At 39.0% G+C, this 27,704-nt stretch overlaps 1 protein-coding gene and 1 long non-coding RNA gene across 6 annotated transcripts in view; one reads left to right on the top strand and one right to left on the bottom strand.

Annotated features, from left to right (window-relative positions):
* ZBTB8A (zinc finger and BTB domain containing 8A) overlaps positions 1-25,027 on the top strand; it is a 66,901-nt gene extending 41,874 nt beyond the window's left edge. For all 5 annotated transcript variants that reach the window (XM_077898661.1, XM_077898664.1, XM_077898660.1 and 2 more), the window contains 3 exons: positions 9,996-10,816; positions 15,726-15,895; positions 20,940-25,027. In XM_077898661.1, coding sequence (XP_077754787.1) covers positions 9,997-10,816; positions 15,726-15,895; positions 20,940-21,272 — 1,323 coding nt within the window. In that variant the 5' untranslated portion in view covers position 9,996 and the 3' untranslated portion in view covers positions 21,273-25,027. The remainder of the gene's footprint in view (positions 1-9,995; positions 10,817-15,725; positions 15,896-20,939) is intronic.
* LOC144314486 (uncharacterized) lies at positions 235-12,619 on the bottom strand. The gene is made up of 3 exons (XR_013380394.1): positions 12,427-12,619; positions 7,179-7,280; positions 235-1,464 (listed from the first exon to the last, which is right to left on the bottom strand). It is a non-coding gene; the product is annotated as an uncharacterized LOC144314486 (long non-coding RNA).
* Positions 25,028-27,704: the final 2,677 nt, after the last annotated feature.

Genomic DNA, 27,704 nt, shown 5'->3' with positions numbered 1-27,704 from the left:
GCAAAATCAAGCAATTCTCCAACACAAATTCAACTTACTTCTGACACTATCTACATCGAGATGGCATCAGATTCACAGGTTAAGGGCTCAGTCCTACAAGCCTGCCTCCACTGGATATGCCCATCACTGGTCCAGGTTGTCACCTGTGCTTCTGACTGACCATAAATCAGAGGACCCCCCCTGCCTTGGGTTCGATTAGTTTGCTTGAGTGGCTCACAGAACTAAGGAAACCAATTTACTCACTAGATCACCAGTTTATTATGAAGGATATTAAAAGATACAAATGAACAGCCAGATGAAGAGATACATAGGGTAAGGTCCCAAATGTGGGAACTCCAGACCCATGGAGTATGAGGCCAGGGCCATAAAAGTGGATGCGTTCTAGTTTACCAGGCTGGAAGCTCTCAGAACTCTGTCCTTTTTTGTTTTGTTTTGTTTTGTTTTGTTTTATATTTTATTTATTTATTCATGAGAGACACAGAAAGAGAGAGGCAGAGACATAGGCAGAAGGAGAAGCAGGCTCCATGCAGGAAGTCTGACTCGGGACTCAATCCTGGGGCCCCGGGATCACTCCCCGAGCCAAAGGCAGACACTCAACTGCTAAGCCACCCAGGCATCCCCTTTTGGGGTTTTTTGGGGGGCTTCATTACATACGCATGATTGATTAAATCATTGGCCACTGGTGACTGATTCAACCTCCAGCTCCTCCTCCCTTCAGAGGTTGTGGGGAGGAGCTGAAAGTTCCAACCCTCTATTCTAATAAATTGAGTCTAATGGTTGGTTTCCCTGGCACGCCCCACCCCCGCCCCTGCATCTTAAGGACATTAATAAAAATTCAGCTGTGGTTGAATGGGACTTACTGTGAATAACAAGACACCCATGGCAACTTTATGGCTCTGAAGTGATTTCAGGAACTATGGATGAAAGACTAAACATTAGAACAAAAGATGCTCCTATTGCTCTTACTGCTTAGGAAATTACAAGGCATTTGGGGAACTCTGAGCCAGGAACCATAGGTGAAGTCCAAAATAAATATTTATTACAACTAATAATCTCATAGCTCCAAGCCCTAAAATATTTCCTGCCTGGCCTTTTACAGAAGAAAAAAAAAAAAAAAATCACTAGCCTAGGGAACAAAATGATGTCAGGAGAATCAGGCCTTTCTCTTTCTCTGCTCTTCTTTCCTCAGGGTTGGTCCTTTCTCATGTAGGTGCTGTCATGGTGGCAGTACATCCACAATGTCTAGTTCCCGGCTTTCATCCTCAGAGAAGTGCTCTTTTCCAGTTGCTCCAGTAAAAATGCTAGGTTCATGTCGACTGAACCTCTTTTGTTTGCCTTGTTCAGTCCATCCATCCCCAAGCCAATAGCTGGCTGTGGGAATGCATTGCTCTGATTTGTCAGGTCTAGATCACAGGTTGGCCTTTGGAGGGATGAGTCAATTCAGTATCTCCCAAACCATAGGACCTGAAAGAGGTGAAGGGATGATCCTCTTAAGAAAAGTTGTGGACCAATTACCAGAAAAAAAAAGTATTGAGTGTGAAGAGAGGGGAGTCAGAATAGAATAGTCAACAAAAGGGAAATTGTATAACAGGCTGATAAACTAAAACATCCACCAAAAGAATGAAAATAACAGCTTTTAAATAGGGGCACCTGGGTGGCTCAGTGGTTGAGCATCTACCTTTGGCTCAGGTCATGATCCTGGGTCCTGGGATCAAGTTCCATATCAGGGTCCCTGCAGGAAGCCTACTTCTCCCTCTGCCTATGTCTGCATCTCTCTGTGTGTCTCTCATGAATAAATAAATAAAATCTTTAAAAAAAAAACAACAAGAGTTTTTAAATAGCTACAGCTTCTGTTAATACAGAAATAAATATTTTTCCCTTTTACCAATTCATTTTGAATCAAGATTTTAGGTCAACCATATAAATTTACTATTTTTATTGGTCAAAACTGTTAAATATTGGCAGTTTTTTTTTCTTTTTTTTTTTTAATATTGGCAGTTTTATGCAGCTTGTATTTGCTCTCTAGGGCTGTTATAACAAAGTACCTTAACCTGGGTTGCTTGAAACAACTGGAATTTATTCTCTCAGTTCTGGAGGCTAGAAGTCAGAAATTAAGGTGTTGGCAGGGCCATGTCCCCTCTGAAGGCTCTAGAGGAGAAACCTTCTAGCTTCTGGGGACTCCAGGTATTTTTTGACCAGCAGTTGTGTGACTGCAGTCTCCCAACTGTAATTTCACCAGGATTTTTTTCTTCTTTCCTCTCCTTTTCTTTTCTTTTCTTTTCTTTTCTTTTTTTTTTTCCTCTCTTTTTCTTTTTTTTTTTTTTAAATTTTTATTTATTTATGATAGTCACACAGAGAGAGAGAGAGAGAGAGAGGCAGAGACACAGGCAGAGGGAGGAGCAGGCTCCATGCACCGGGAGCCCGACGTGGGATTTGATCCCGGGTCTCCAGGATCGCGCCCCGGGCCAAAGGCAGGCGCTAAACCGCTGCGCCACCCAGGGATCCCTCCTCTCTTTTTCTTATAAAGACACCAACCATTGGCTGTAGGGCTCACTGGATGTAGTCCAGTGACCTCATCTTAACTAATTCTTTCTGCAAAGACCCTGTTTCCAAATAAGGTTACATTCTGAGATTCTAGGTAAACATGAATTTTGAGGGAACAAGATTCAATCCACTATTACTTCAACCTCACATTATTGGAGAATTGAAAAAGCAGAACATTTGTCTTTTCAGTCTCTGAGTAAGTATAAAAACAAAGGTAAAGAGTATTCTAGGAATGCAGAGATCATTCAACACCCAAAATATGTAACGTATTATTTTAACAGACTGTTGTGGGTTGAATTGTGTTCCCCCCCCAAAAGATATGTTGAAGTGCTAACCTGTAGTACTTATTTGGAAATAGGGTTGTTGAAGATGTAATTAGTTAAGATGAGGTCATATTGGAGTAGGGTGGACCCTTAAGTCAAAGTTACTAGTGTCCTGGGGCTCCTGGCTGGCTCAGTCAGTAGAGCATGTGACTCCTGATCTCAGATCGTGAGTTTAAGCCCCACATCAGGTCTAGAGCTTACTTAAAAAAAAAAAAAATGGCTGTGCAAAATGACTAGTGTCCTTATAAGAAGACATTGTGAAGATACAAGTAGAGAGCTCCTTATGAAGACACAGACACACAGAGAAGGCAGCCATGTGAAGACGGAGACAAAGATTGGGGTTTTGCTGCACAAACCAAAGAATGCCTGGAGCCACCAGATGCAGGAAGCAAAGGATTCCTCTCCCGCAGGTCTCAAAGAAAGCATGGCCCTGTTGACACCATGATTTCAGATATCTAGTGTCCAGACCCTGAGACAATAAATTTTAATTGTGTTGTCACCCAGTTTATATACTTTATTACAGTAGAGCCAGGAAACAAATATACAGATTAAGAAGGAAAAAACATAAATACCAAATAAGCATTTTAAAAAATTTAGCACTCATTTATGATAAATACTTTTAGCAAATTGGAAACAAAAGGATACCCATCAAACACCTGTCCTAGACATCATTCTTCATGGTGGCATTTTAGGAGCATTTCTATTCAGCCAATGAGCAGTTGGAAATAAATTTGACAAAATTATGCAAGATCTTAATAAAGAAAATAAGGAAACATTACTGAATAATATGCAGGAATGCCTAAATAAAGGGAGAATTATACCATGTTCATGGATGGTAAGATTCAATATCTAAAGATATGAATCTTCCCATAAATAAATCTATACATTCAATTCCAAAATAAATACCTATAGGGTATATTTTTTTCTCTTTAGTGAAGCTTGATAAGCTTATCCTAATATATTTATATGGAAGAAGAAGGAGATAATTAGATTTTTTTAATGTTACTTGAAGAACTAGGTGTAGGAATACATTTTAAAGTTTGGTAATTAATACTATGAAGTATTGATGCAGAGATAGACAAATTGACTGACTGAATTGAAGGGATAGATCCATGAATTTATGTAAGCTGGATGTATAACAGATAGCATTACAGATTAGTGGGGAAAGGATACATTGTTCAATAAACAGTGCCAGAAAAATTGACTATCCACATAAAAAAATTAGAATACCATGCAAAACAGTGGATTAAAGCTCTAAAAGTGAGGAACAACTTTGTTTTTATTTTTTAAAATATTTTATTTATTTATTCATGAAAGACACAGAGAGAGAGAGGCAGAAACACAGGCAGAGGGAGAAACAGGCTCCATGCAGGACGCCCAATGCGGGATTCCATCCTGGAATCCATGATCCAGGATCGTGCCCTGAGCCAAAGGCGGCCCTAAATCGCGGAGCCATCCGGACTGCCCTATTTGTTGGATATTTAAAGGATACTTACAGGGACCCTGGGTGGCTCAGCAGGTGAGCATCTGCCTTTAGCTCAGGGCATGATCCCGGGGTCTGGGATCGAGTTCCACATCGGGCTTCCTGCATGGAACTTGCTTCTCCCTCTGCCTATGTCTCTGCCAATCTCTCTCTCTCTCTCTCTCTCTCTCTCTCTCTCTCTCTGTCTCTCATGAATAAATAAATAAAATCTTTAAAAAAAAAATAAGAAAGGATAACAGAATTGCCCCTATTCATCACCCCCTGCCAATATCACACCCTTTGTTGTGTGACATCACAGTTCTTCCCACTAACAGAACAGGTGTTTCTTCTTTCTTGACTTCACATTTGGCCATGTGATTTGCTTAAGACTATTATAGTAGGGTAGATGTGACGGTGTACCAGTCATAAGCCTAAGCCTAAGAGGCTTCATGTATTTCCACTTGGTCTTTTGTGCTTTTTGGTATTGTCATGGGAAGAAATTGGCCAGGCCAGCCAACTGGTCCCACGAGGAAGATATGAGATCATGTAGAAACACAACCACCCCGGACAAGCTGCCTCCATCAGGTAACTCCTAGGTATGTATGTGGGCCCAGGCAAGATCAGCAGAGCTGTCCTAACAAGTCCAGCCTAAATCAGCCAACCCACAGGCTTGTGAGATAAATACTTACTGTATCACATTATTTTTTGTAGTTCATTTTTGTACAGTATTGGTTAGCAACATTGTAATGAGCAAGCAACTTGCTGATAACGGTCAATAGACATTAATTGTTTAACCCACACAAATAAAAAATGATATACCATTGTATACTTGCAAGATTGGCAAAATTAAAAAGCCTAATAATAGTAAGTACTGACAAAAATGAGAAGTGGTAATCGATACATACCATTAGTGGCAGCATACACTTAAATATCGGGTAACATGGTCTGGTCATTCTGTTGCAAGTGTAAGTCCCCTGGGTGAGGCATCCAGGAAAACTTTTCTTTTTCCCCTGATCAAAAAAGAAGACAAGGGACGCCTGGGTGGCTTAGCGTTTGAGCGTCTGCCTTTGTCTTGGGTGTGATCTCGGGATCCGGGATCGAGTCCCGAGGGAGCCCGTTTCTCCCTCCCTCTGCCTGTGTCTCTGCCTCTCTTTCTCTCCCCCTCTCTCTCTCTTTCTCTCTCTCTCTCTCTCGGTGTCTCTCATGAATAAATAAATAAAAATCTTAAAAAAAAAAAAAGAAGAAGAAGACAAGCTGGGTTGGTAATTGTCTTTTGTCTTTTCAATTCTTCCTGCCAGGAATGTGGCTATCAGGCTGGAGATGAGGTAGCCATCTTACAACACGAAGTGTTTTAATTTCACTAATTATATCTTTCATATATTAAGTCCATTTGGTTCCTCCTCAAACCTACCTCTTCTCTTTTCCCCCCTAGTTTCTTTTCTTGTGGATAATAATAAAACAAAGTAAAAGGAGAATGGCTAACATTTATGAAATACTTATTGCATGCCCAACATCTAGTTTTGAGTGTTATGTGTACATCAGCTCATTCAGTCCTCACAATAATCCTATGAAATAAGAGCTATTTTCTGTTCCATTTTACAGATAAGGAAATGAATACATAAGTTAAATAAATTGCCCAGGTTCACACAGCTATTAAGTGGTAGAGCCATAATTCCAAATCCAGCTACCTGGCTCTAGCATTTATACTTATAACCATATGCTACTCTTTATATCTTTTATCTCTTCGGCCATCTTAAACATACTTACTTCATGGTCTATTAGATTTTTATTCTATTTTCTTTTTTTTTTTAATTAATTAATTAATTTATTTATGATAGTCACACAGGGAGAGAGAGAGAGAGGCAGAGACATAGGCAGAGGGAGAAGCAGGCTCCATGCACCGGGAGCCTGACGTGGGATTCGATCCTGGGTCTCCAGGATCACGCCCTGGGCCAAAGGCAGGCGCCAAACCACTGCGCCACCCAGGGATCCCTTTATTCTATTTTCTAAAACTGTTGGTGTTCTGATTCTCCTATTCTACATGCTGATTCTTCTTTATAAAGAACAGTGTCAAAAAACAACAACAACAGTGTCCTTGTATGTTTTAATATGTTTGATGCAGGGCAGCCTGGGTGGCTCAGTGGTTTAGCGCCGCCTTCAGCCCAGGGCATGATCCTGGAGACCCAGGATCGAGTCCCATGTCAGGCTCCCTGCATGGAGCCTGCTTCTCCCTCTGCCTTTGCCTCTGCCTCTCTCTGTCTCTCTCTGTGTCTCTCATGAATAAATAAATAAAATCTTTTAAAAAAATGTTTTTGATGCACGTTCAACAATACCGATTGAGCATTATCATGTGCTCAAGTGCTGCTCAAGGAGCTGGGAATACATAAGTAGGCAGTCTCAGCTCTCCTACTTTAAATTCTAGTAGGAGAAAATGGCAAACAAATAAGAGGATAAAGAATGGGAGGGTGTGATTAGATAGGATGGTAAAGGAAAGTTCTCTGATAAGGTGACATTTGAACAGGGACCTGAAAATGTGAGAATGTGAGCTATGTGAATATCTGGGAGAAGAATTCCAAAGCAGAAGGAGTAGCAAGGATAAAGGTTGCACAGTAGGAACAGGCCTTGAATGTTCAGGAATGAGCAGAGGTCTTTGTAGCTAGAATGCAGTGTTGGAGGGATCGAGCAGAAGAGACGAGGGCAGAGAGATACCTGGATGGTGAGGATGTACATCATGTAGGGCCTTTGAGATCGTAAGAACTTTGAGGTTGGATGGGGAGCCTTTGGAAGCTTTTTTTGTGGGTCATAAGCTCAAAGATGGTATTTGAAACTATGAGACCAGATGGACTCACCTAGGGAATGGTGTAAGTAGAGAAGAGGTCCCAGCCCTGAGGCCTGGGGCATTCCAGCTGTAGGGGAAGAAAATTGTTCCTTGACCTTCTTCCTGGCTGGGTCTGGAAATTAAACCAACAAAGACAAATTGACATGAGACATGCATACAAATTTACTTAACATAAGTTCTACACAACACAGAAGCCTTCATAAGGAAATGAAGATCCGAGGAAGAAATAGACCTAAGGATATTTCTATGCTAGGTTCGAAGCGCCAGCAGTCGTGGAGGAGTAAGGTAGGTTAAGGAGTAGGAGATAAATTTAGTAAACAGGGAAGCTCAGCTCAGCCAGTTTGTTCAGATTCTTTTTAGCGTCCCTTTGTCTCCTGAGATAAGGATGCTCTTTCCTCTGGGTATAAGGACAGTTGGGGGTTATTTTAGTTGTAGGGGGAAAAGGAGGGGAGTATCAAAGTTACCTTTCTGCTGTTTTCTCAAAGTTCTTCAGTTCAAAATATTCAGTGTGCCAAGGTGCCATATTTTGGGGTAGGATACCATGAATCCCCTAGCACTTAGAGCTTAGGAAAATGAAAAACCGGCAAAGGACTGAGAAGGAGCGGCCAGCCAATGGGAGAAGAACATGGAGGAGTGGTGTCCTAGCACCAAATGAAGAAAGTGTTTTAGGATCAAGAGAATGACCCACTGCATCAGTAAAATGAAGACAAAGAAATGACTGTTGGATTTGACATGCAAGTTACTAATGATTTTTTTTTTAAGATTTTATTTATTTGACAGAGAGCGTGAGCATAAGCAGGGGGAGCAGCAAGCAGAGGGAGAAGGAGAAGCAGGACCCAGGGATCACGACCTGAGCCAAAGGCAGACATTTAACTGACTGAGCCACCCAGGCACTCCACTAATGATATTTTTTGAAAATTATTTTGAAAAAAAAAAAAAAGAAAATTATTTTGATGGATGGGGATGAAACCGATATAAAGAGAACGGGAGAAGCAAAGACAGGAAATGAAAAGAACAAACCAAAACTCTTTCTAATCTGTTGGCTCAGGTCATGATCTCAGGATTGTGAGATCGACCCCCACATTGGGCTGTTACTCCCCCTGCTTGTGCTCTTTCTCTCTTTGTCAAATAAATAAAATCTTTTAAATAATATATAAATAATTTTTTTTAAAGTTAGAAGATAGTAGACATAATGATGGTATGATATTGAAAATGATCCATTTTTATAAAGAGGAATGATTTGGAGTTCAGTGTAAGCAGAGATTTTTTTCCCCCACCTGCCTTAGGTCCTTAGAGCACTCCTCCTGAGCAGTTTTGCATTTGCTTCTGTGGAACCCACAGAAGCCCAGGACTAATTTCCACATTAAATTTTCACTTTGAGGTTTCCCACATCAAACAGGTAAAATAAATTTGGATTCCAGAACCTCAAAAAGCACAACCTTGGGTTTGATATCTCACCTAGGTACTTTTTTTTTCCTTTTCCCAACAGAAGCCTCGCAAGATTAACTGTTTTTCCCAGGATTTATTAGGCAAAGTTTACTTTCTCCTCCTCCTCCTCCTCCTCCTTTCTTCTTCTCCTTCTTCTTCTCCTTCTCCTTCTTCTTCTTCTTCTTCTTCTTCTTCTTCTTCTTCTTCTTCTTCTTCTTCTTCTCTTTTTCTTCCTTTCTTCCTTTCTTCCTATCTTCCTTTCTTCCTATCTTTCTTCTTTAAGGTTTTAGCCTTTAGAGGATTCCAACTTGTTACTGATGAAAATCCAAGTCCCATATTGCTGCTCTGGCTCTGCTCCTTCACTGCTGGCACCTAGGGATTTCTCATTTTCTTACAAGACCATACATTTAAAACACAGTTTGGTTATATTTTAAGGGGTAAAAGAAAAAAAAATGTGGAGGGATGTGGGTGGGGGATGGGCAGGATGGGTGATGGGGATTAGGAGGGCATGCAATATGATAAGCACTGGGTGTTGTTTGTAAGTGATGCAGCACTAAATTCTACTCCAGAAACTCTACTGCACTGTATGTTAACTAAGTAAAATTTTAAAAAATAATAAAACGTTCGGTTATATTTTAGCCAGCATCTCTAGAGATTTGTGGCAGGAGAGTTTCAGCCCTTTCTAGATCATCATTTTGTTGGAATCTGTAGTCTTTCCCTCATTCCTCACCCAGCTAATTCCTGTTCGCCTTTGATGTCCCAGTTTAAATGTTACTTCTCAAAGAGGTATCCCTAACCCTCTCCACCCCAGTCTAAGCTGGCCTACCCTTCTCTTATACCAACAGCAGCGTCTTTCTGTTTTTTGTATTAACAAGTCCTTTATGACTTCATGTGAGTGTTGAGTGCCTGATGCCCCTCTAGACTGAACACTACCTGAATGCAGGAAGCAAGTCTGTTCAGTCCAGCACGTAGCAGAAAGCCTGATTCATAGAAGATGCTCAGTAGGAGCACATGGGTGGGTCAGTGGTTGAGGGTCTGCCTTCCGCTCAGCTTGTGATTCCAGAGTCCTGGGATTGAGTCCCGTGTCCGGCCCCCCATGGGGAGCCTGCTTCTCCCTCTGCCTGTGTCTCTGCTTCATTCTCTGTGCCTCTCATGAATAAATAAATAAAATCTTAAAAAAAAAGATGTCCAGTAAAGTTTTATGACTGAACACATCATTGTCTGAAAATCACACAATTAATAACAGTACTAAGTGGTTTTCTGTGTCTTGGAGATGATGTTCTCTAAGAAAGTGGTTTTAGTGGAAACAAGGAAAGGTTTCTGATGGTCATTTCAGTTGACTCTGCTCGGAAAAGCCGTGTCATTTCGGGTTGGTAACCACGTGTTTTTTCCTCTCCAGAATGGAGATCTCCTCTCACCAGTCCCACCTCCTGCAACAACTGAATGAGCAACGCAGGCAAGATGTCTTTTGTGATTGCAGCATTCTGGTTGAAGGGAAGGTCTTCAAAGCACATCGAAATGTACTATTCGCTAGCAGTGGCTACTTCAAAATGCTCCTTTCTCAGAATTCGAAGGAGACAAGTCAGCCAACCACGGCTACATTTCAGGCTTTCTCCCCAGACACTTTTACGGTTATCCTGGACTTTGTCTATTCCGGCAAACTCTCTCTTACTGGTCAGAACGTCATAGAAGTGATGTCAGCTGCTAGCTTCCTTCAGATGACTGATGTCATTAGTGTATGTAAGACCTTTATTAAGTCTTCACTAGACATTAGTGAGAAGGAAAAAGATCGCTATTTCAGTCTCTCTGATAAAGATGCCAATTCTAATGGTATAGAACGTTCCTCCTTTTATAGCAGTGGCTGGCAAGAAGGCAGTTCTCCACATTCTCACCTAAGCTCAGATCAAGGGACAGGTATAATAAGTGGAAAATCTTGGAGTAAGTATAATTACCACCCAGCCCCCCAAAGGAATACTCAACAGCCTTTGGCCAAGCATGAACAAAGGAAAGATTCCATCAAAAAGTCCAAACATTTGAGGTTGTCACAGCCTTCTGAAGTTGCTCATTATAAGCCAAGCAAACGAGAAGCACGAGCATCAGATTCTTCCAGCCACATTTCCCAATCTGAAGAACAAGCACAAATTGATGCTGATATGGACTCAACTCCTGTTGGCTATCCATATGGTCCAGGATCTGATGTCACATCCAGAAGCTTTCCAGGTATCTAAAAACAGTCCCCTCAGTGAGGTTCTAAGGCTCCTATATAAATCAGTCTTATCTCAACATGTCCTTACTTTGAAGTGTTATGGGCAGTTGAACCAAGTGATTTTTTAAAAAGTCATAGTCCTCTAATGAAATTTATTTCCTAAAACATAAATTTAAATTTCTTTAAAAAAATAATAAATTTCTTTTTTTTAAAGATTATTTATTTATTTATGAGAGAGAGAGGGAGGGAGAAGCAGGCTCCATTCAGGGAGCCCAATGTGGGACTCGATCCCAGGAGTCCAGGATCACTCCCTGAACCAAAGGCAGGAGCTAAACTGCTGAGCCATCCAGGGTTCCCCAAATTTAAATTTCTAATTAAAAATAATATTGGCTAGGGGAGGGCAGCCCGGTTGGCTCAGTGGTTTAGCTCCGCCTTCAGCCCAGGGCCTGATCCTAGAGACCCGGGATCAAGTCCCACATCGGGCTCCCTGCATGGAGCCTGCTTCTCCCTCTGCCTATGTCTCTGCCTCTCTCTCTCAATCTCTCATGAATAAATAAATAAAATCTTTAAAAAAAGAAAATATTGGTTAGGGGTACCTGACTGGCTCAGTTGGTAGAACATACAACTCTTGATCATAGAATCATGAGTTCAAGCCCCACACTGGGAATGGAGCCTACTTTAAAAAAAAAAAAAAAAAAGGATAAATTTAATAACAGTCAAAACAATAGAGTTCTGAATTTCAAAGCCCAAGATTTTCCAAACTTGTGTCAGCAGATGATTAGATTACTGTTAAGCCTTTATAGCTCGTTTTTTTAAAAGATTTATTTATTTATTTATTTATTTATTTATTTATTTATTTATGATAGAGAGAGAGAAAGAGTGAGAGTGGCAGAGACACAGGAGGAGGGAGAAGCGGGCTCCATGCCGGGAGCCCGAAGTGGGACTGGATCCCAGGACTCCAGGATCGTGCCCTGGGCCAAAAGCAGGTGCTAAACCGCTGAGCTACCCAGGGATCTCCTATAGCTCTTTCTAAATGGTTCAATCCCTAAGATGCGTATTTTCATTTTCTATTGTATTTTTTTCTCAGTATTCCCTCAGGAGGAGTATTTTTATACAGAAAAGTTAAACAGAGTAACCATGCATATTTACAAAGGTTCACAGGCCTAAGACCTAAAAGAAATGAGACTATATCTGATTTTATTGAGATATAAATACATAATTTAGGGCAGCCCGGGTGGCTCAGTGGTTTAGCGCCGCCTTTAGCCCAGGGCCTGATCTTGGAGACCCAGGATTGTGTCCCATGTTGGGCTCCCTACATGGAGCCTGCTTCTTCCTCTGCCTGTGTCTCTGCCTCTCTCTCTGTATGTCTCTCATTAATAAATAAATAAAATCTTTAAAAAAATAAAATAAATAGATAATTAAAAAAAAAAAAACATTTAACACACAGCCCATAACATTGACCTGGTAATCCTATGTGCAACAACAACCTGAGACATTTCATTTTTATGATAGTAGTGAAATGTAAAAAGATTATATAGGTTGTTGGTTTCAGCAGTACACCCCACACTGTCATAAGACTGTCGTAGAGAACAGGGATTAGAAATGCATGCTTTACCAGGAGTACCTGGGTGGCGCAGTCCATTAATTGTCCAACTCAGTTTTGGCTCAGGCCATGATCCACAGTTGTGGGATTGACCCATGCATCAGACTCTGCACTCAGCATGGAGTTTGCTTGAGAATCTCTCTCTTCCTCTCTCTGCCCCTCCCAGTGCTGCTCACACTCTCTCTCTCAAGATAAATAATTTTTTGGGGATCCCTGGGTGGCGCAGCGGTTTGGCGCCTGCCTTTGGCCCAGGGCGCGATCCTGGAGACCTGGGATCGAATCCCACGTCGGGCTCCCGGTGCATGGAGCCTGCTTCTCCCTCTGCCTCTGTCTCTGCCTCTCTCTCTCTCTCTCTCTGTGTGACTATCATAAATAAATAAAAATTATTAAAAAAAAAAAAAAAAGATAAATAATTTTTTAAAAATCTTTAAAAAAAAGAAGAAATACATGGCATACAGTTCTGCCCCAATTAATCAGGTAGCAAACTTGCTTAGTACTTTACATGTGAGTTTAAAGGAGAATTATAAGATGAAACTGCTACAGATTATAAGATTCAAATTATACTTTTAAAATTGTTTTTATTTTAGGAAAATTTCAAACATACACAAAAGGAAAGAGAATAGTATAATTCACCTCCAGGTACCCCATACCCAGTTTGAACAACTTCCTATACATGCCAATCTTGTTTCATCAGTATCATTACTTCTTACTCCTCTCTTTATTATTTTTAAGCAAATACCAGACATCATAAGTTTTCATCTGTAAATATTTCAAAATGTGTCCCTAAAATGTAGTCGTTAAAAAAAGTGATGGTGCCTGGGTGACCCAGGCATCCAACTCTTGATTTCAGCTCAGGTCATGATCTCAGGGTTGTGAGATCAAACCCTGCCTGACTCCGTGCTAGGCATGGAGCCTGCTTAAGATGCTCGGGTAGCCCAGATGGCTAAGAGGTTTAGCGCCGCCTTCGGCCCAGGCGTGATCATGGAGACCCGGGATCGAGTCCCACGTCGGGCTCCCTGTGTGGAGCCTGCTTCTCCCTCTGCCTGTGTCTCTGCCTCTCTCTCTCTCTCTCCCTCTCTCTTTCTCTCTCTCTCTCCCTCTCTCTTTCTCTCTCTCTCTCTCTCTGTGTCTCTCATTAATAAATAAATACATCAAAAAATAAATAAATAAAATTAAAAAAAAATAAATAAATACATCTTAAAAAAAAAAAAGATCTCTCCCTCTCTCTGCCCCTCCCCTCCCCTAAAAAACAAAGCAAAACTGAGACATGTGACTCTTGATCCCAGGGCTGTGAATTCAAGTCCCATTGGGCATGTAGCCTACTTAAAAAAAAAAAATTTAAAAAGGTGTCTTTAAAAAAAAACCTACAATACCATAATTATACCTAAACAAAATGGGAACCTTGGGTGGCGTAGCAGTTTAGCGCCTGCCTTTGGCGCAGGGTGTAATCCTGGAGACCCGGGATCGAATCCCACGTCGGGCTCCCCGTGCATGGAGCCTACTTCTCCCTCTGCCTATGTCTCTGCCTCTCTCTCTCTCTCTCTGTGTGACTATCATAAATAAAAATTAAAAAAAAATTATACCTAAACAAAAATAAGAGTTCCTTAACATCAGTAAATAGCCAATCTATTCACATTCCTGAGTTGTCACATAAATTTTTAAAAATAAGTTCGTTGTAGATAACATATTTTAAAATAATAGGCAACCAGCTAGATTTTTATTAATTGCATTTTCCTGTAGTAATAACCTGGGAATGCATGAAATTGTATCCTGTTATAGAGCTTATTGAAAGTCCCGCTGAGCTCTCACCATTGACCAAAGCATACGGAAAAAAGCAAATCAAAAGTAAGAAATCTCCGTTGCATTTTTAAACACCAAAAGAGTGATCTTTTCTCTAGATGGACTCTGTGCTTTTATAATTCTAGGTTATGTGAACCTAATTTCAATAATGAACAGCTGAATTTAACAGCTATTAAATTGATGAAGTTTGCCTCCACTCATAACTAACATCTTGAATACATGAGTTTTATTTATTTTTTAAAGTTTATATATATATTTTAGTAATCTGTGCACCCAACATGGGGCTCAAATTCACAGCCCCGAGATCATGAATCACAGGCTCTTATAACTGAGCCAGCCAGGCACCCCTTGAATACTTGAGTTTTAAAATAAAAAAAATAAAAATAAAAATAAATAAATAAATAAAATAAAATAAAATAAAAAATTAAATATATTTGACATTTTTCACCTTTAAAAGTATTATGAGTATATGAAAAGAAAAGGCAAGGAGATACAAATATGTAATAAAACAAATTACTTAAAAGCTCTAATATGAAATACTTTTGTATTGTACCAACAGTTCTTTAGTTTTTGTTTTTGTGGGGGTTTTCTGTATATCCAGTTTTAAAATCCAGCACTGCCTTTTTACGTTTCAAATCCAGTGACTCTGAAACACTGAATGACAAGGTGAGTGCAAAAGTTGAAATTTTTTCTTTTTTTTAATATTTATTTATTTATTTATTTATTTATTTATTTATTTATTTATTTATGATAGTCACACAGAGAGAGAGAGAGAGGCAGACATAGGCAGAGGGAGAAGCAGGCTCCATGCACCGGGAGCCCGACGTGGGATTCGATCCCGGGTCTCCAGGATTGTGCCCTGGGCCGAAGGCAGCACTAAATCGCTGAGCCACCCAGGGATCCGGAGAGCCGAAATTTACCCCAACTTTGTAAATGTATCAAATGCTGCAGTTACAGTTCTGGCCAGGATTGCATGAACAATCAAGTCTTCTTCCGTCTCTTTTTCTCCTGCCTTTCCAAAATTGGACTCACCAAATCCTTTGGGATTCTTTATGTTACTAGAATTGTTATGATTGGGGGCACCTGGGTGGCTCAGTCACTAAGGGTGAGCCTTCAGCTCGAGTCATGATCTTGGGGTCCTGGGATCTAATTCCTCCTCGGGCTCCCTGCTCAGCAGGGAGTTTGCTTCTCCCCCTACTTGTGCTCTCTCTCTCTCTGTCAAATAAATAAATAAAATATTAAACATAAATAAATAAATAGGACGCCTGGTGGCTCAGTCAGTTAAGCGACTGCCTTTAGCTCGGGTCATGATCCCAGGGTCCAAGGATCCAGTCCTGCATCAGGCTTTCTGCTCAGCAGGGAGTCTGCTTGTCCTTCTGCCCCTCTCCCAGCTCATTCTCTCTCTCAAATAAATAGATAAAATATTTATAAATAAATAAATAAATAAATAAATAGAATAGAATAGAATAGAATTGTAATGATGAACTTTCCAGTGATTTAATCGAACTATCTCCTGACAGATGATCTGCCCAGGATGCGGTTCAAGTGCCCATACTGCACACACGTGGTGAAGCGAAAGGCAGACCTCAAGCGCCACCTTCGCTGCCATACAGGAGAAAGGCCCTATCCATGTCAAGCCTGTGGGAAAAGATTTAGCAGGCTAGACCACCTCAGTAGCCATTTTCGAACAGTATGTACATGATTTCTCATCATTTTACTTCTTAAGAAATGTGTGCATTTATATGCTTTCAGATCATCTAATTTACTGAGAGAAATCTTTTCATACAACTCTACCATATTAGAATTTCTTCCAACTTCATGGTTTTACTTTGTACATAATTTATACTTTAATACATATATATATACTTTTTATTCACCTTTGAAGCCTTGAATTAGGTGATACTCTTTTGAATATCCATTTTATTTAAAAATTTTAAAAAATACCCATTGTAATTAAAATTGAACATCTTTTTATATACTGGTCTTTTCAAGAGCCAAAGACAATGTAAGATAAAGATACCTGAATCTCGGGCAGCCCTGGTGGCTCAGCGGTTTAGCGCCACCTTTAGCCCAGGGCGTGATCCTGGAGACCCGGTATCGAGTCCCACGTGGGGCTCCCTGCATGGAGCCTGCTTCTCCCTCTGCCTGTGTCTCTGCCTCCCTCTCTCCCTCTCTCTCTCTCTCTCTCTCTCTCTTTGTGTTTCTCATGAGTAAATAAATAAAATCTTTAAAAAAAAAAAAAAGACAACTGAATCTCTAGGTTAGAGTCACCACTTCAGATACTCAGCATCTACTAGTGATTCTTGATTGCTTATCTGGTAGGATCTCTGTCCAGTTTCTACTTTCCGTCCTCTGTCTACATTACCCTATTTCTAGTCCTACATAGTCTCCTCAAGAAAGGGAGCAAGGTGGCCCATAGAGCCCATTCCAGAAATTGGACTGTCAGCAGTCAGAAAAATCTCAGGGAATTTGCTGTTCAGTGCTCTGATGGGCTACTAAGGTAAGGACTTTTGGAATTACTCTACTGTTCATCTTGAGACAAGAATGTTTTCTGAAATCTGCGTTCTATTACTTATACGTCTATTCCATTTATATCAGCACTTTTTGACTTTAAAGGACAGTGGGTCACTGAAGAAGAACAGAAATCACCTTCTTCAGTGAAGGTGTACATAATTCACCTTCTCCAGTGAAAGTGATTTCTTCATGCATTGCTTTTTAGTTAGCTATTTAGCAAATATATACTGAGCATCTATGTGCCAGCTCCTTTTCTCAGTGCTAGGTATCCAGCAGTGAGCAAAACAGACAAAATCTCTGCCTTCATTAACCTAATGAAGCTAGTTTTTTTTTTTTAATTGAAAAAAAACCTTTTATTATTATGGAAGCAATGAATATGCACTATAAAAACTAAAAATAAGGAAATAAAAATAGGGGATCCCTGGGTGGCACAGCGGTTTAGCACCTGCCTTTGGCCCAGGGAGCGATCCTGGAGACCCGGGATTGAATCCCACGTCGGACTCCCGGTGCATGGAGCCTGCTTCTCCCTCTGCCTGTGTCTCTGCCTCTCTCTCTCTGTGACTATCATAAAAAAAAATAATAATAATAATAAAAATTAATAAAAAAATAAAAATACTTTATTTTCACCACCCAAAGACTACCACTCTTAAAATTCTATCACATACATATATATGGATTTTTTTTTTTAAACCAAATTAGAGGGCAGCCCGAGTGGCTCAGCGGTTTAGCGCCGCCTTCAGCCCAGGGCATGATCCTAGAGACCCGGGATCGAGTCCCACATCGAGCTCCCTACATGGAGCCTGCTTCTCCCTCTGCCTGTGGCTCTGCCTCTCTCTCTGTGTATGTCTCATGAATAAATAAATAAAATCTTAAAAAAAAAAAATTAGAGGGCAGCCCGGGTGGCTCAGAGGTTTAGCGCTGCTTTCAGCCCAGGGTGGGATCCTGGAGACCCGGGATGGAATCCCATGTCCAGCTCTTTGCATGGAGCCTGCTTCTCTCTCTGCCTGTGTCTCTACCTCTCTCTCTATGTCTCTCATGCATAAATAAATAAATAAAACCAAATTAAGTCATATTGTTTGTGCCTCCTCTCTTTAGTGAACAGTCTCTATCTACCTTTCCATCTCAATAAAATTTTATCTAACATCCAGTAGTTCAATTTCAAGTTTCCCTGTAATCCCCCAATATCTTTTATAACTGGTTTGTTCAAACCAATATTCAATGCAGTATCCTTTATTACCCCTCATTGTTAAGTCCCTTAAATATGTTTTTAAGAGAGCATAGTCTCCCAGCCCTCTTTTTATTTCCATAACACTGACTTACTGAAGATATCAAGACAATTGTTTTACAAAATACCCTACTTCTTGATTTCTCTGCTTGCTTTCTTTGGTGTCATTTAGCTTTTTCCTCTATACCTCCCCACCCCTGCATTTTCTAGAAACCAGATATTTTATCTAAAGGCTTAATGGAGGCGGCCTGGGTGGCTCAGCGGTTTAGCGCCACCTTTGGCCCAGGTCGTGATCCTGGGGACCCTGGATCAAGGTCCACATCAGGCTCCCTGCATGGGGCCTGCTTCTCCCTCTGCCTGTGTCTCTGCCTCTGTGTGTGTGTGTGTGTGTGTGTGTGTGTGTGTGTCTATCATGAATGAATAAATAAAATCTTTAAAAAAAATAATAAAATAAAATAAAGGCTTAATGGATTCAAGGTAAATACTTTCAGCTAGAACACATCAAGGGTGAAATCGTTTGTCTCATAATGTGTCACATTAGGAGACATGTAATATCTACTAGACCCATTCATATTAAGATTGGTCACTAAACTAGGGTAATGATACCGTGATCCCACCATTATTCAGTTTTAGGTGCCACCTTATGATCAGAAAGGAATCTGTGGAACTATTTTGGTATTACGTATGTTACTATACATTTCCCCATCAACTGTTCATTTTATGGTATTAATTGTCATTTGATAAACTCTGTCCAAATTACTGATTTTACTTGAGTTGTAGAATGATTTACTAATTTTATCATTTCTTCTATATTATTAGTTAGAATTCTATAAAGTAAAACTATCTTCTGGACAGCCCAGGTGGCTCAGCGATTTAGTGCCTGCCTTTGGCTCAGAGCATGATCCTGGAGACCCAGGATTGAGTCCCGTGTGGGGCTCCCTCATGGAGCTGGTTCTTCTTCTGCCTGTGTTTCTGCCTCTCTCTCTCTCTCTCTCTGTGTGTGTGTTTCATGAATAGATAAATAAAATCTTTAAAAACAAAACAAAACAAAACTATCTTCTATTGGGACTATTCAGTTACTTTGAAATACAGTTACTACAGGAGAAACCAGATAAATATTTAATTCTTTCCCTTTATCGATTATCAAAATAAAGAGTTGATTTAATAGCAGTTTTAAATGGTAATATGAATTTTTTCTGGCTTTGTATTTTTTAAGTAGCATACAGACTCATGAATTTTCACTGGTTCATTGTGTTTGATCTATAACAATTATTGCTCTTTTAGGAACTCAGATTTGGGGCAGCCCCAGTGGCGCAGCGGTTTAGCACCGCCTGCAGCCTAGGGCATGATCCTGGAGACCCTGGATCGAGTCCCACATCAGGCTCTCTGCATGGAGCCTGCTTCTCCCTCTGCCTGTGTCTCTGCCTCTCTCTCTCTCTCTTTGTGTGTCTCTATGAATAAATAAATAAATAATCTTAAAAAAAAAAAAGGAACTCAGATTTTCAGTTTTGTTCAGTGAGGATAATTTGATGTTGGTTCTTGTCTCCTTAGGTTATTCAATGGTTAGAGGTAGAAGATATATATTTTCTAAATAATGAGTTTGTGATGACATTTTCAATTTTAACATAGTGTGTTGCTTAATTTCTTTGATTGCATAATTGTATTGGAATTGATGGGATGGGGATAAACACATATCTGTGCCAGAACTTTCTAACAAAAACTATCACATATTATACCCATAACATTACTATCTGGGGAACAATGAGAGTACATTCAAGTTGTTTACTGATTAATATGTCAATAGTTAAGCAGAAAATTACTATACTGAACTGTAGTCTCATACATTTTCCTAGATATTTTACGAGACTGCATGCATTAGTTTGTCTTTGTTTTTGTTTTTGTTTTGGTGGCTACTTGGGTTTTTTTTGTTTTGTTTTGTTTTTTTGTGGCTACTTCCATACTGTTCTGATTTTATCTAAATGAATATGCCATAAATATTAATTTGACATTATAAAATTAATTGTAATGGCTTTTAGAGTACAACCCATAGTCTGCTCTGACAACAATTAAAGATGTTTATTAGTAACTATAATTATGTAATTATTCATCAGTTATAATTTTTTTCCAAAGCACTTCACACACATTAACTCATTTGGTCCTCACAACCCGAGTTGTATTCTCTCTCTCTCCCTCTTTTTTTTTTTTTTTTGTATTCTCATTAGTAATAAGGAAGTAGGCAGGGATAATAATAGGCTGATCCATAGCAGAACCACCACACTTGTTGTCATGACCAATGTCCATTTTGATTGTCAGGCTTCTATTCTGTTTCGGTGGTGTCCATACCTTACTAATTGTTAAATATTTTGACTATCACCCTGGAAGCAGGTTTATATTGTTTTCAACTACTTGCTTCAAGGTACATGGCTAGTAGATGACAAAAGCAGGGCTAGAACCCAAGCCTTCCTGTTGCTAGTCTAGTCCTCTTTCCACAAGATAGTTCATTAATAGAAGTGACAAGTAAGCCTTCTATCCAAAAATATGTTTTGATAAATTTAAATTTGGGATAATATATTTTTCTTTCTCTAGCTGATAACAATAAACTAACATATGAAATGAGGTTTCTCCCTTCTCAAAATTAAGGTATATAAAGTCCTTAAAATAGTACATGTGATAAACTTAGTATTTGCAATTATTATTATTCTGAGAAGGTGTCCCTTGTTACCTCGGATATCAAAATACTGTTGGATTAAGGGATGTGTGACATTAATATGTTTTATTAATCATAAAAATGTTACAGCCATCATTTAGAGAAAGGTGTTATTTATTTGTGATGTAGATTTATCACCAAAACCTGTGATCTTTTTCTAATAATTAGATGTTAACTTAATATTAGTGCTTGGCTTTGGACATCTTAAGTTTATAAACTGGTACCTAGATATCCAACTGTGCTGCTTTTGAAAAATCCATTTTTATCACTGTCTCAATCTCTACACAGATTCACCAGGCATGCAAATTAATCTGCAGAAAATGCAAACGCCATGTGACCGATCTAACAGGGCAAGTGGTCCAGGAAGGAACCAGGCGCTACAGACTCTGTAATGAGTGCCTTGCTGAAGTGGGCATAGACAGCCTCCCCATCGATTTGGAAGCTGAACAGCATCTTATGTCCCCATCAGATGGAGATAAGGATTCCAGGTGGCACTTGAGTGAAGACGAGAATAGATCATACGTGGAGATTGTAGAGGATGGGTCTGCAGATCTGGTCATACAACAAGTTGATGATAGTGAAGAAGAAGATGAGAAGGAAATAAAGCCCAACATTAGGTAGCTGACATATGAACCAACAGAGCTGGCATGTCTGCAACTTACACTGACTTCCTGTATCTTTCTCTTTCCGTGGTCAGAGTCTGGTTCACAAATTTATCAGACTGATTTAACGGTAATGACCTAATATAACTTGCATGCTTTCTAAACAGGTCATTTTATCCATTCTGAACTTTGTTGCCCTAAAATATGTTGCTGCACTGGAAAGAAAGACCTAGCTTAAGTTGGCATGATGGATGAACAATTAATCCTCTTCCTTTTATTACAGAGTTACCTTTTTTCTTTTAATATTGAACGATCTACTTAGCAAATGTTTCTCAAAGAAAATATTTTAAATAAATTTACCACAACCAAACTTTATGTAAGATAATTTCAAGGTGTTCCAAAAACACAAACTACCAATACTGAATTTTCACAGGGAACCAGGTAAGAGCACATTTAAGGGTCTGGCACCCTACCTGACTGAACTAATAAGTCTTTCTATTAATTTCAGTTCTAAAACCACCTTCAGTATCCCAATATCCTAGATATTGTTTTAGGATTATGGTAGGTGGCAAATCTAAAATATTTGAAACCATTCATAGTTTGATTTTTTTTTGTCATTAAGTTAAAGATGACTCTTTTCTAGTCAGTATTGTTTTAAAACACACACACACAAAAACCTAATGTAGTGGCAGATGGCAGATTACATACGGACATCATTTTCTAAAGCAGGAAACAAGTACTGCCTAAAAGTCAAGGCAGTTTGTGAAGATCTGTCAATATAATTAATTCTCTCTAAAGGAAAAACAAACAACAAAAAAAACCCAAAAATGATAAACAAGAAAATTGGAGGTTACCAGTTCTTGAGAGGAATTTCTAACATTTATTGTTCTTCTTTATTATTTCTAAAGTACTCTCACACATTTTCTCACCTAATCAGCAAGGTAAATATTATTGTCTCTAATTTACAAATGAGGAAATTAATAAGAAAGTTTAAGTGATGGGACTGATGATAGACAGGTTTTGACTTTAAACAGCCCTCTCTCCATATTGTCTTCTGAAGTGGCAAAGAATTGAAGTCAAACCTCACCAATCTGCAGTAATTAGAAAAAAGCCTATTAGCATTAGAAAGTATGAAGGAGGAACTTCATAATCTTCAAGAACACATAATAACTTGGACTAGAGTTATCCAAGAGTGCGCAGTGATGTCCCTACAGAGTCTACTGACATGTTTTTAATGTCAGATTATTTATGTGTAAATGTTATTATAACACTCTTTGAACAAGTTACTCTCTTACATGCTTTAAACATTTTTTTAATCTTGTTTATATAATTTTTCAAAACAAACTTTTCTCCTAGGATACAAAGGTGAATTGAAACTACCTCCCTGTAAGGGGCGCCTGGCTGCGACTCTTCATCTTGGGGGTTGTAAGTTTGAGCCCAAGTTGGGTGTAGAGATTACTTTTAAAAAATCTTTAAAGTTAAATAAACTCCTCCTCTGTTTGAATTATTAAGTATTCTAAAAGTACAGTTAAATCAGAGAAGCATTATTTTAGTTCAGAAGATAAAATCTGAATCCTGGAAGAACTGTCCTTACTGAGGGTTGCTACAGATTATTACAGTTAGGCTTGATATAATTTAATTTTGATAGAGGCTCCATGTATTATACCGTATTTCTAAATATCATGACATCCCTCAAGATGATACTTTTCATTTTATTTTTTTCTCTTATTCTTTAATTAATGATTGTCCTTGATACCGATTGGAGGACTAAAATGGTTAATTTCTAAAACATTTTTTACAAATAGATGAATAACCGTTTGTTTTTGTTTCATGGTACTTAATGCTGAGACCTTTTCAAGATTCCCCTGATGGTAAATTTCCAGTTGCTTCAAGACTGGATGGTATGAACCAAGTTCATTGTTTTCCCAGCATGACTGTTCCTGAATCAAGACTCTTAACAATTAAGTCATATCCAAATAAGGGAGGGAACACGTGTTGTTCTTTAGTCTCGCCAGATGGTAACATCTTTTAAAATTATTATATGAATTTTAGTCCATGGAGCCAATAGGAAAAATGAGTGATTGGAGCTTTATTCATGAGAATGAAGTAGTGCTTGCATGTGTATGCTCTAACGCACTTTAGTCTGTATCTAAATGTTCTCTTATGCTTCTGCATGCAAACATCAGCATGAATGTCAGCAAAGTCCACTGAACACAGTGCCACCAGCACCTGTACAGTTACCTGAAATAATGCTTCCTCATTGTTTATAACAAACATCAAGCTATTCCCCACAAAACAGCTATCAAGTTCATCAAACTAGACAGCATATCTGTTCTACCATTTTCATATCATAAAAGAACCTTTGTGACATGTTTGTAAGTTGTAAATAATAACCCCAGTTATCATATGTATCTAAGACATTAGAGACCAATTATTTCCTAGAGTGAGACTGTCCACTAATGGTTTCTGAGAAAACAAAAAATTCTTTGGCTTTTAAATATGAGGAAATGTTAAATAGGGGGATAAGTATATAATCTGTTACGATAAGCTTTATGCCAAGGATTTTTTTTTTTTAATATTAGCAAGATAGTGGGAGTTGGTCAGAACAAAGTTTGCTTTTAATAGTAAATGCTGTTTATCGGCTTCTGAAAACCCTTCTAACTCTGTGGTCCTCAAGAGTGTGTGGTGATGGGAAGAAGTTTTACAAAATAAAGCAACATTGCAGTCATGCCTAGTGGCTGGAGGAAGCAAAATGGAGTAGATCAGTGGTTTAAGAGATTTTTTTCTTTTTGACCCAAGAAACTCTTTCTTCAAATGAATTGTAGAGAAGCTCACCATTTAAGAAACTCTAAAATCAGAGGTACTCTTATTACCCCCTATGAGCCTTTCACCAGACACTCCTGCAGAGCTCAGGAGTGCAGCACTCAAAACCTTGAAACTGGGGAGCTTTTTGAATTCCCTTTGAGCATTGGGGGTCTCACTTCATTACCTCTATTACTCACTGTGCTTACAGGCTGGTAATCAGAGTGTCACATAGAGCAACAGATCACATCCTTGGTCTGTACAATGTTCCTTCTATAGTTACCATGTCTCAAAACTTTTGAAAAACAAATTTTTCAACTGCGTAATGGATGAAGAAAGTTTGGTGTGTCAATTAGTTAGGAGCTCAGAATTGAATTCATTAGAGTTACTGTGCAAAGTGAGACTAAGATATATTGAAATTTCCACTATTGGAGATACATATGTATAATCTCCTAAATTAAGTAATACTGTGGAAATGTCATACTATGGAAAAATCACTAAAAGCAATATAGTATAAGATGTATTTAACTGGCAAGGGTGATAATAGGTGTTGGAGGACCAAACTTTAGATTATAAATGGAAAGTTCTATGTTATGTTATATTAAAGTGGATCAGTATTACTATTTATCACTTATATAGCATTTTATATTTGCAAAGTATTTAATAATTTTTATGTTATTCTTTACATATCTATGAAATAGGACAGTTATCTCACATGAAAGGTAAAGAAATTGAGGCACAGAATGGTAAAGCAACCTCCCTAAGGCAACCCAATGAAAAAATGGCAAAAATAGGAGTTAGAATGATCATATTTTCTGAATCCTAGCATATCAGCTTAATTCATTGAGGTGCATTGTGTATTACCCTATTTTATAAGATGCCTTTATACAAATAATAGTCAATTGTCTTAAAGTTGACGTCATTGTATGTGAGTAAATCCTATACAGAATAAATATTATGTAAAGGATGTGACTTTAATTATAAGAGTTTTAATGGTAAAATTGAGGTTATCACAGAAACAGCATTTAAACAACACTTAATAGCCAGCAGCTATATATATTGTGGAGTATAATTAATATTTTATTTTGATTTAGGAGTTTCTTAACTATTCATGCTAATGGAGCCATGAATAGATCAGAAAAATGAAACCACAGAGGATCTATAAACTTCATCTTCTAACATGTTAGTCTTTTCCCTGCAGAATTTGTATTCATGCCGATAATAGGTCAAATATGTTAATAAGCAATAACCACACACCAGAGAAGCCAAGGCCTCTTAACTTTTCAAGGCTTTTAAATACTAAAATAGCATGATAAACACTTTTCTCCATCTCTTTTTTTTTTTTTTTTTTTTTCACTCCCGTTTCAAAAGCCATTGGAAACTTACCACCTTTAAATTGGAAATCCGTGACCATGGTGATGCCGGTCACCTCTTCCTTTGGTCTTGATTAGATCATTTACAAGCATTACTCCATTACAAATGGAATACAGCTTATAAAATACATCTAAGAATGTATCATACTTTGCTTTGCTCTTCCAGATTTCTAAATACATTAATTCCTTATATAGTGTCTTGATTTTCCCATTGGGAAAAATCTTTTAATTCCTTGTTGGTATTATTTACAACTGCTTAATTTCTTCATTAAAGAGTAACTTATTTTTATTCAGAGGAAATGGAACATTTCTGCCTAGACCATAGTTCCAGCCTTGGCTGCACATTGGAATCACTTGCAGAGCTTTAAAAAATGCGGATGCCTAGGCAAATCACAATCTTTGGCAGATGGGGCCTGGACGAAGTATTTTTTAAAATCTTCCTGGTGTTTTTGTTCAAAATAGGTCTCCTACTCAAGGTTTCCCTCTGTCCTCCTCATATAGATGCCGTGAGGGACATTCAGACCATTTGACCATCCAGTTTACTGGTTCTCAACCTTAGGAACATATTAGCTTTTGTGAAATGTCAAGATACTGTATATGTTCCCTTATTTAAAGTTCTTATTAGGATAAATAATGACACTAAATTATTGGTAGTTTTAAACTAGTCCAGTTTTACTTTGGGATGCATTTGGATTTTATTTGATTACGGGTATTGCATTCTGGGAATTCACACAAAATTGCAAAGTAATAAAAACCTGCATTAGGAATATGTGCCTGAAATACTATATCCTGAAATTTTACAAGCTTTAATGTTTTCTTTGTTTCTGAAGAAGGAACCAGAACACTCTCTAAATACGATGGAACTTAATTGCTACACATTAGAATTCCATCAGTGAATTGAATTAAATCATTTTTTAAAAGATTTTATTTATTTGAGAGAGAGTAGAAGCAGGGGGAGTGGAAGGCAAAGGGAGAGGGAGAAGCAGGCTCCCTGCTGAACAGGGGATCCCAGGCCCCCAGGATCATGACCGGAGCTAGAGACTGATGATTAACCAACTGAGCCACCCAGAGGCCCCAAATTAAATCATTTTTTATTCAAGTTAAATGTCATACTGGAGAGGTAGGACTCAATACTGAGATGTGTTAAAGAAAAGAAGGCTGAGGACAAATTTGGAAACAAAAGTAAATTTCTTCCTTCCTTCTTCAAATATTGCCATTAAAAAGTTTTGTTTTGGGGACGCCTGGGTGGCTCAGCAGTTGGGCATCCGCCTTTGGCTCAGGGGGTGATCCTAGAGTGTCAGGATTGAGTCCCACATCCAGCTCCCTGCATGGAGCCTGCCTCTCCCTCTCTCTCTGTCTGTCATGAATAAATAAAATCTTTAAATTTTTTTTTTTGCTTTTTAATAAAGTGGCTTTTGAGTAGAGTACAATCCTCATTCCCATCTTTAAGGTTGTGCTTGCAATTCAAACACGATAGGTATATCCCTTCACAGTACTGTATACACAGACTCCATGGCTCAGTCTCCTCCAAATCATCCAACAGCGAAGTGGCACTTCTTGTGCATAGTTCAAAAAGATTAAATGCTGAAGGAAAATGGAGATACTGTGCTTTTGTTAGGTATTTTGAGTTGGCTTAACTTTTTTTACCTCTAGAGGAAAAAAAAAAAAAATCCATGAGGAACACAACAGTGGAAGCGGCGCCTAGAAGTACTGGCACTAGTTTCTCCATATCCCCCCTAACCATCAGGAACATTTATTTGAGCTTAGGTGGGTGACCCGCCTGGCTTTCTATCTTCTTTTCAGGGAAGACTACAGCAGTGAGTAGTAGGAACCTCCCTTTTCCTTTACAGTCCTGTTTTCCTCTACAACTACTTTTTCTGGAAAGTTATCAGAGTCCCCAGCTAGACCCTGGGAGAGGCCCCGACCTACCAAACACCCCGAGGCTAGATTTTTGGGGGGAACAGAAAAGTCTGCCCTGCCACGTGGGTGCCCAATTAAAGAGCCCACATTTGGGGGATCCCTGGGTGGCTCAGCTGTTTAGCGCCTGCCTTTGGCCCAGGGCGTGATCCTGGAGACCCGGGATGGAGTCTGACCTCGGGTTCCCTGCGTGGAGCCCGCTTCTCCCTCTGCCTGTGTCTCTCTGCCTCTCTCTATGTCTATCATGAATAAATAAAAAATCTTAAAAAAAAAAAAAAAAAACCACATTTGCCGAGTGTCTACTGGATCCCAGTCCCCTGAGGTAGGCATTTGCGCGGGCCCCATTTTCGAGGAACCAG

Source organism: Canis aureus, chromosome 5, assembly GCF_053574225.1.
Source record: "Canis aureus isolate CA01 chromosome 5, VMU_Caureus_v.1.0, whole genome shotgun sequence".
Lineage (NCBI taxonomy): Eukaryota > Metazoa > Chordata > Mammalia > Carnivora > Canidae > Canis > Canis aureus.
The sequence above is the reverse complement of the archived record's forward strand: the minus strand, read 5'-3'. Positions and strand labels throughout refer to the sequence as shown.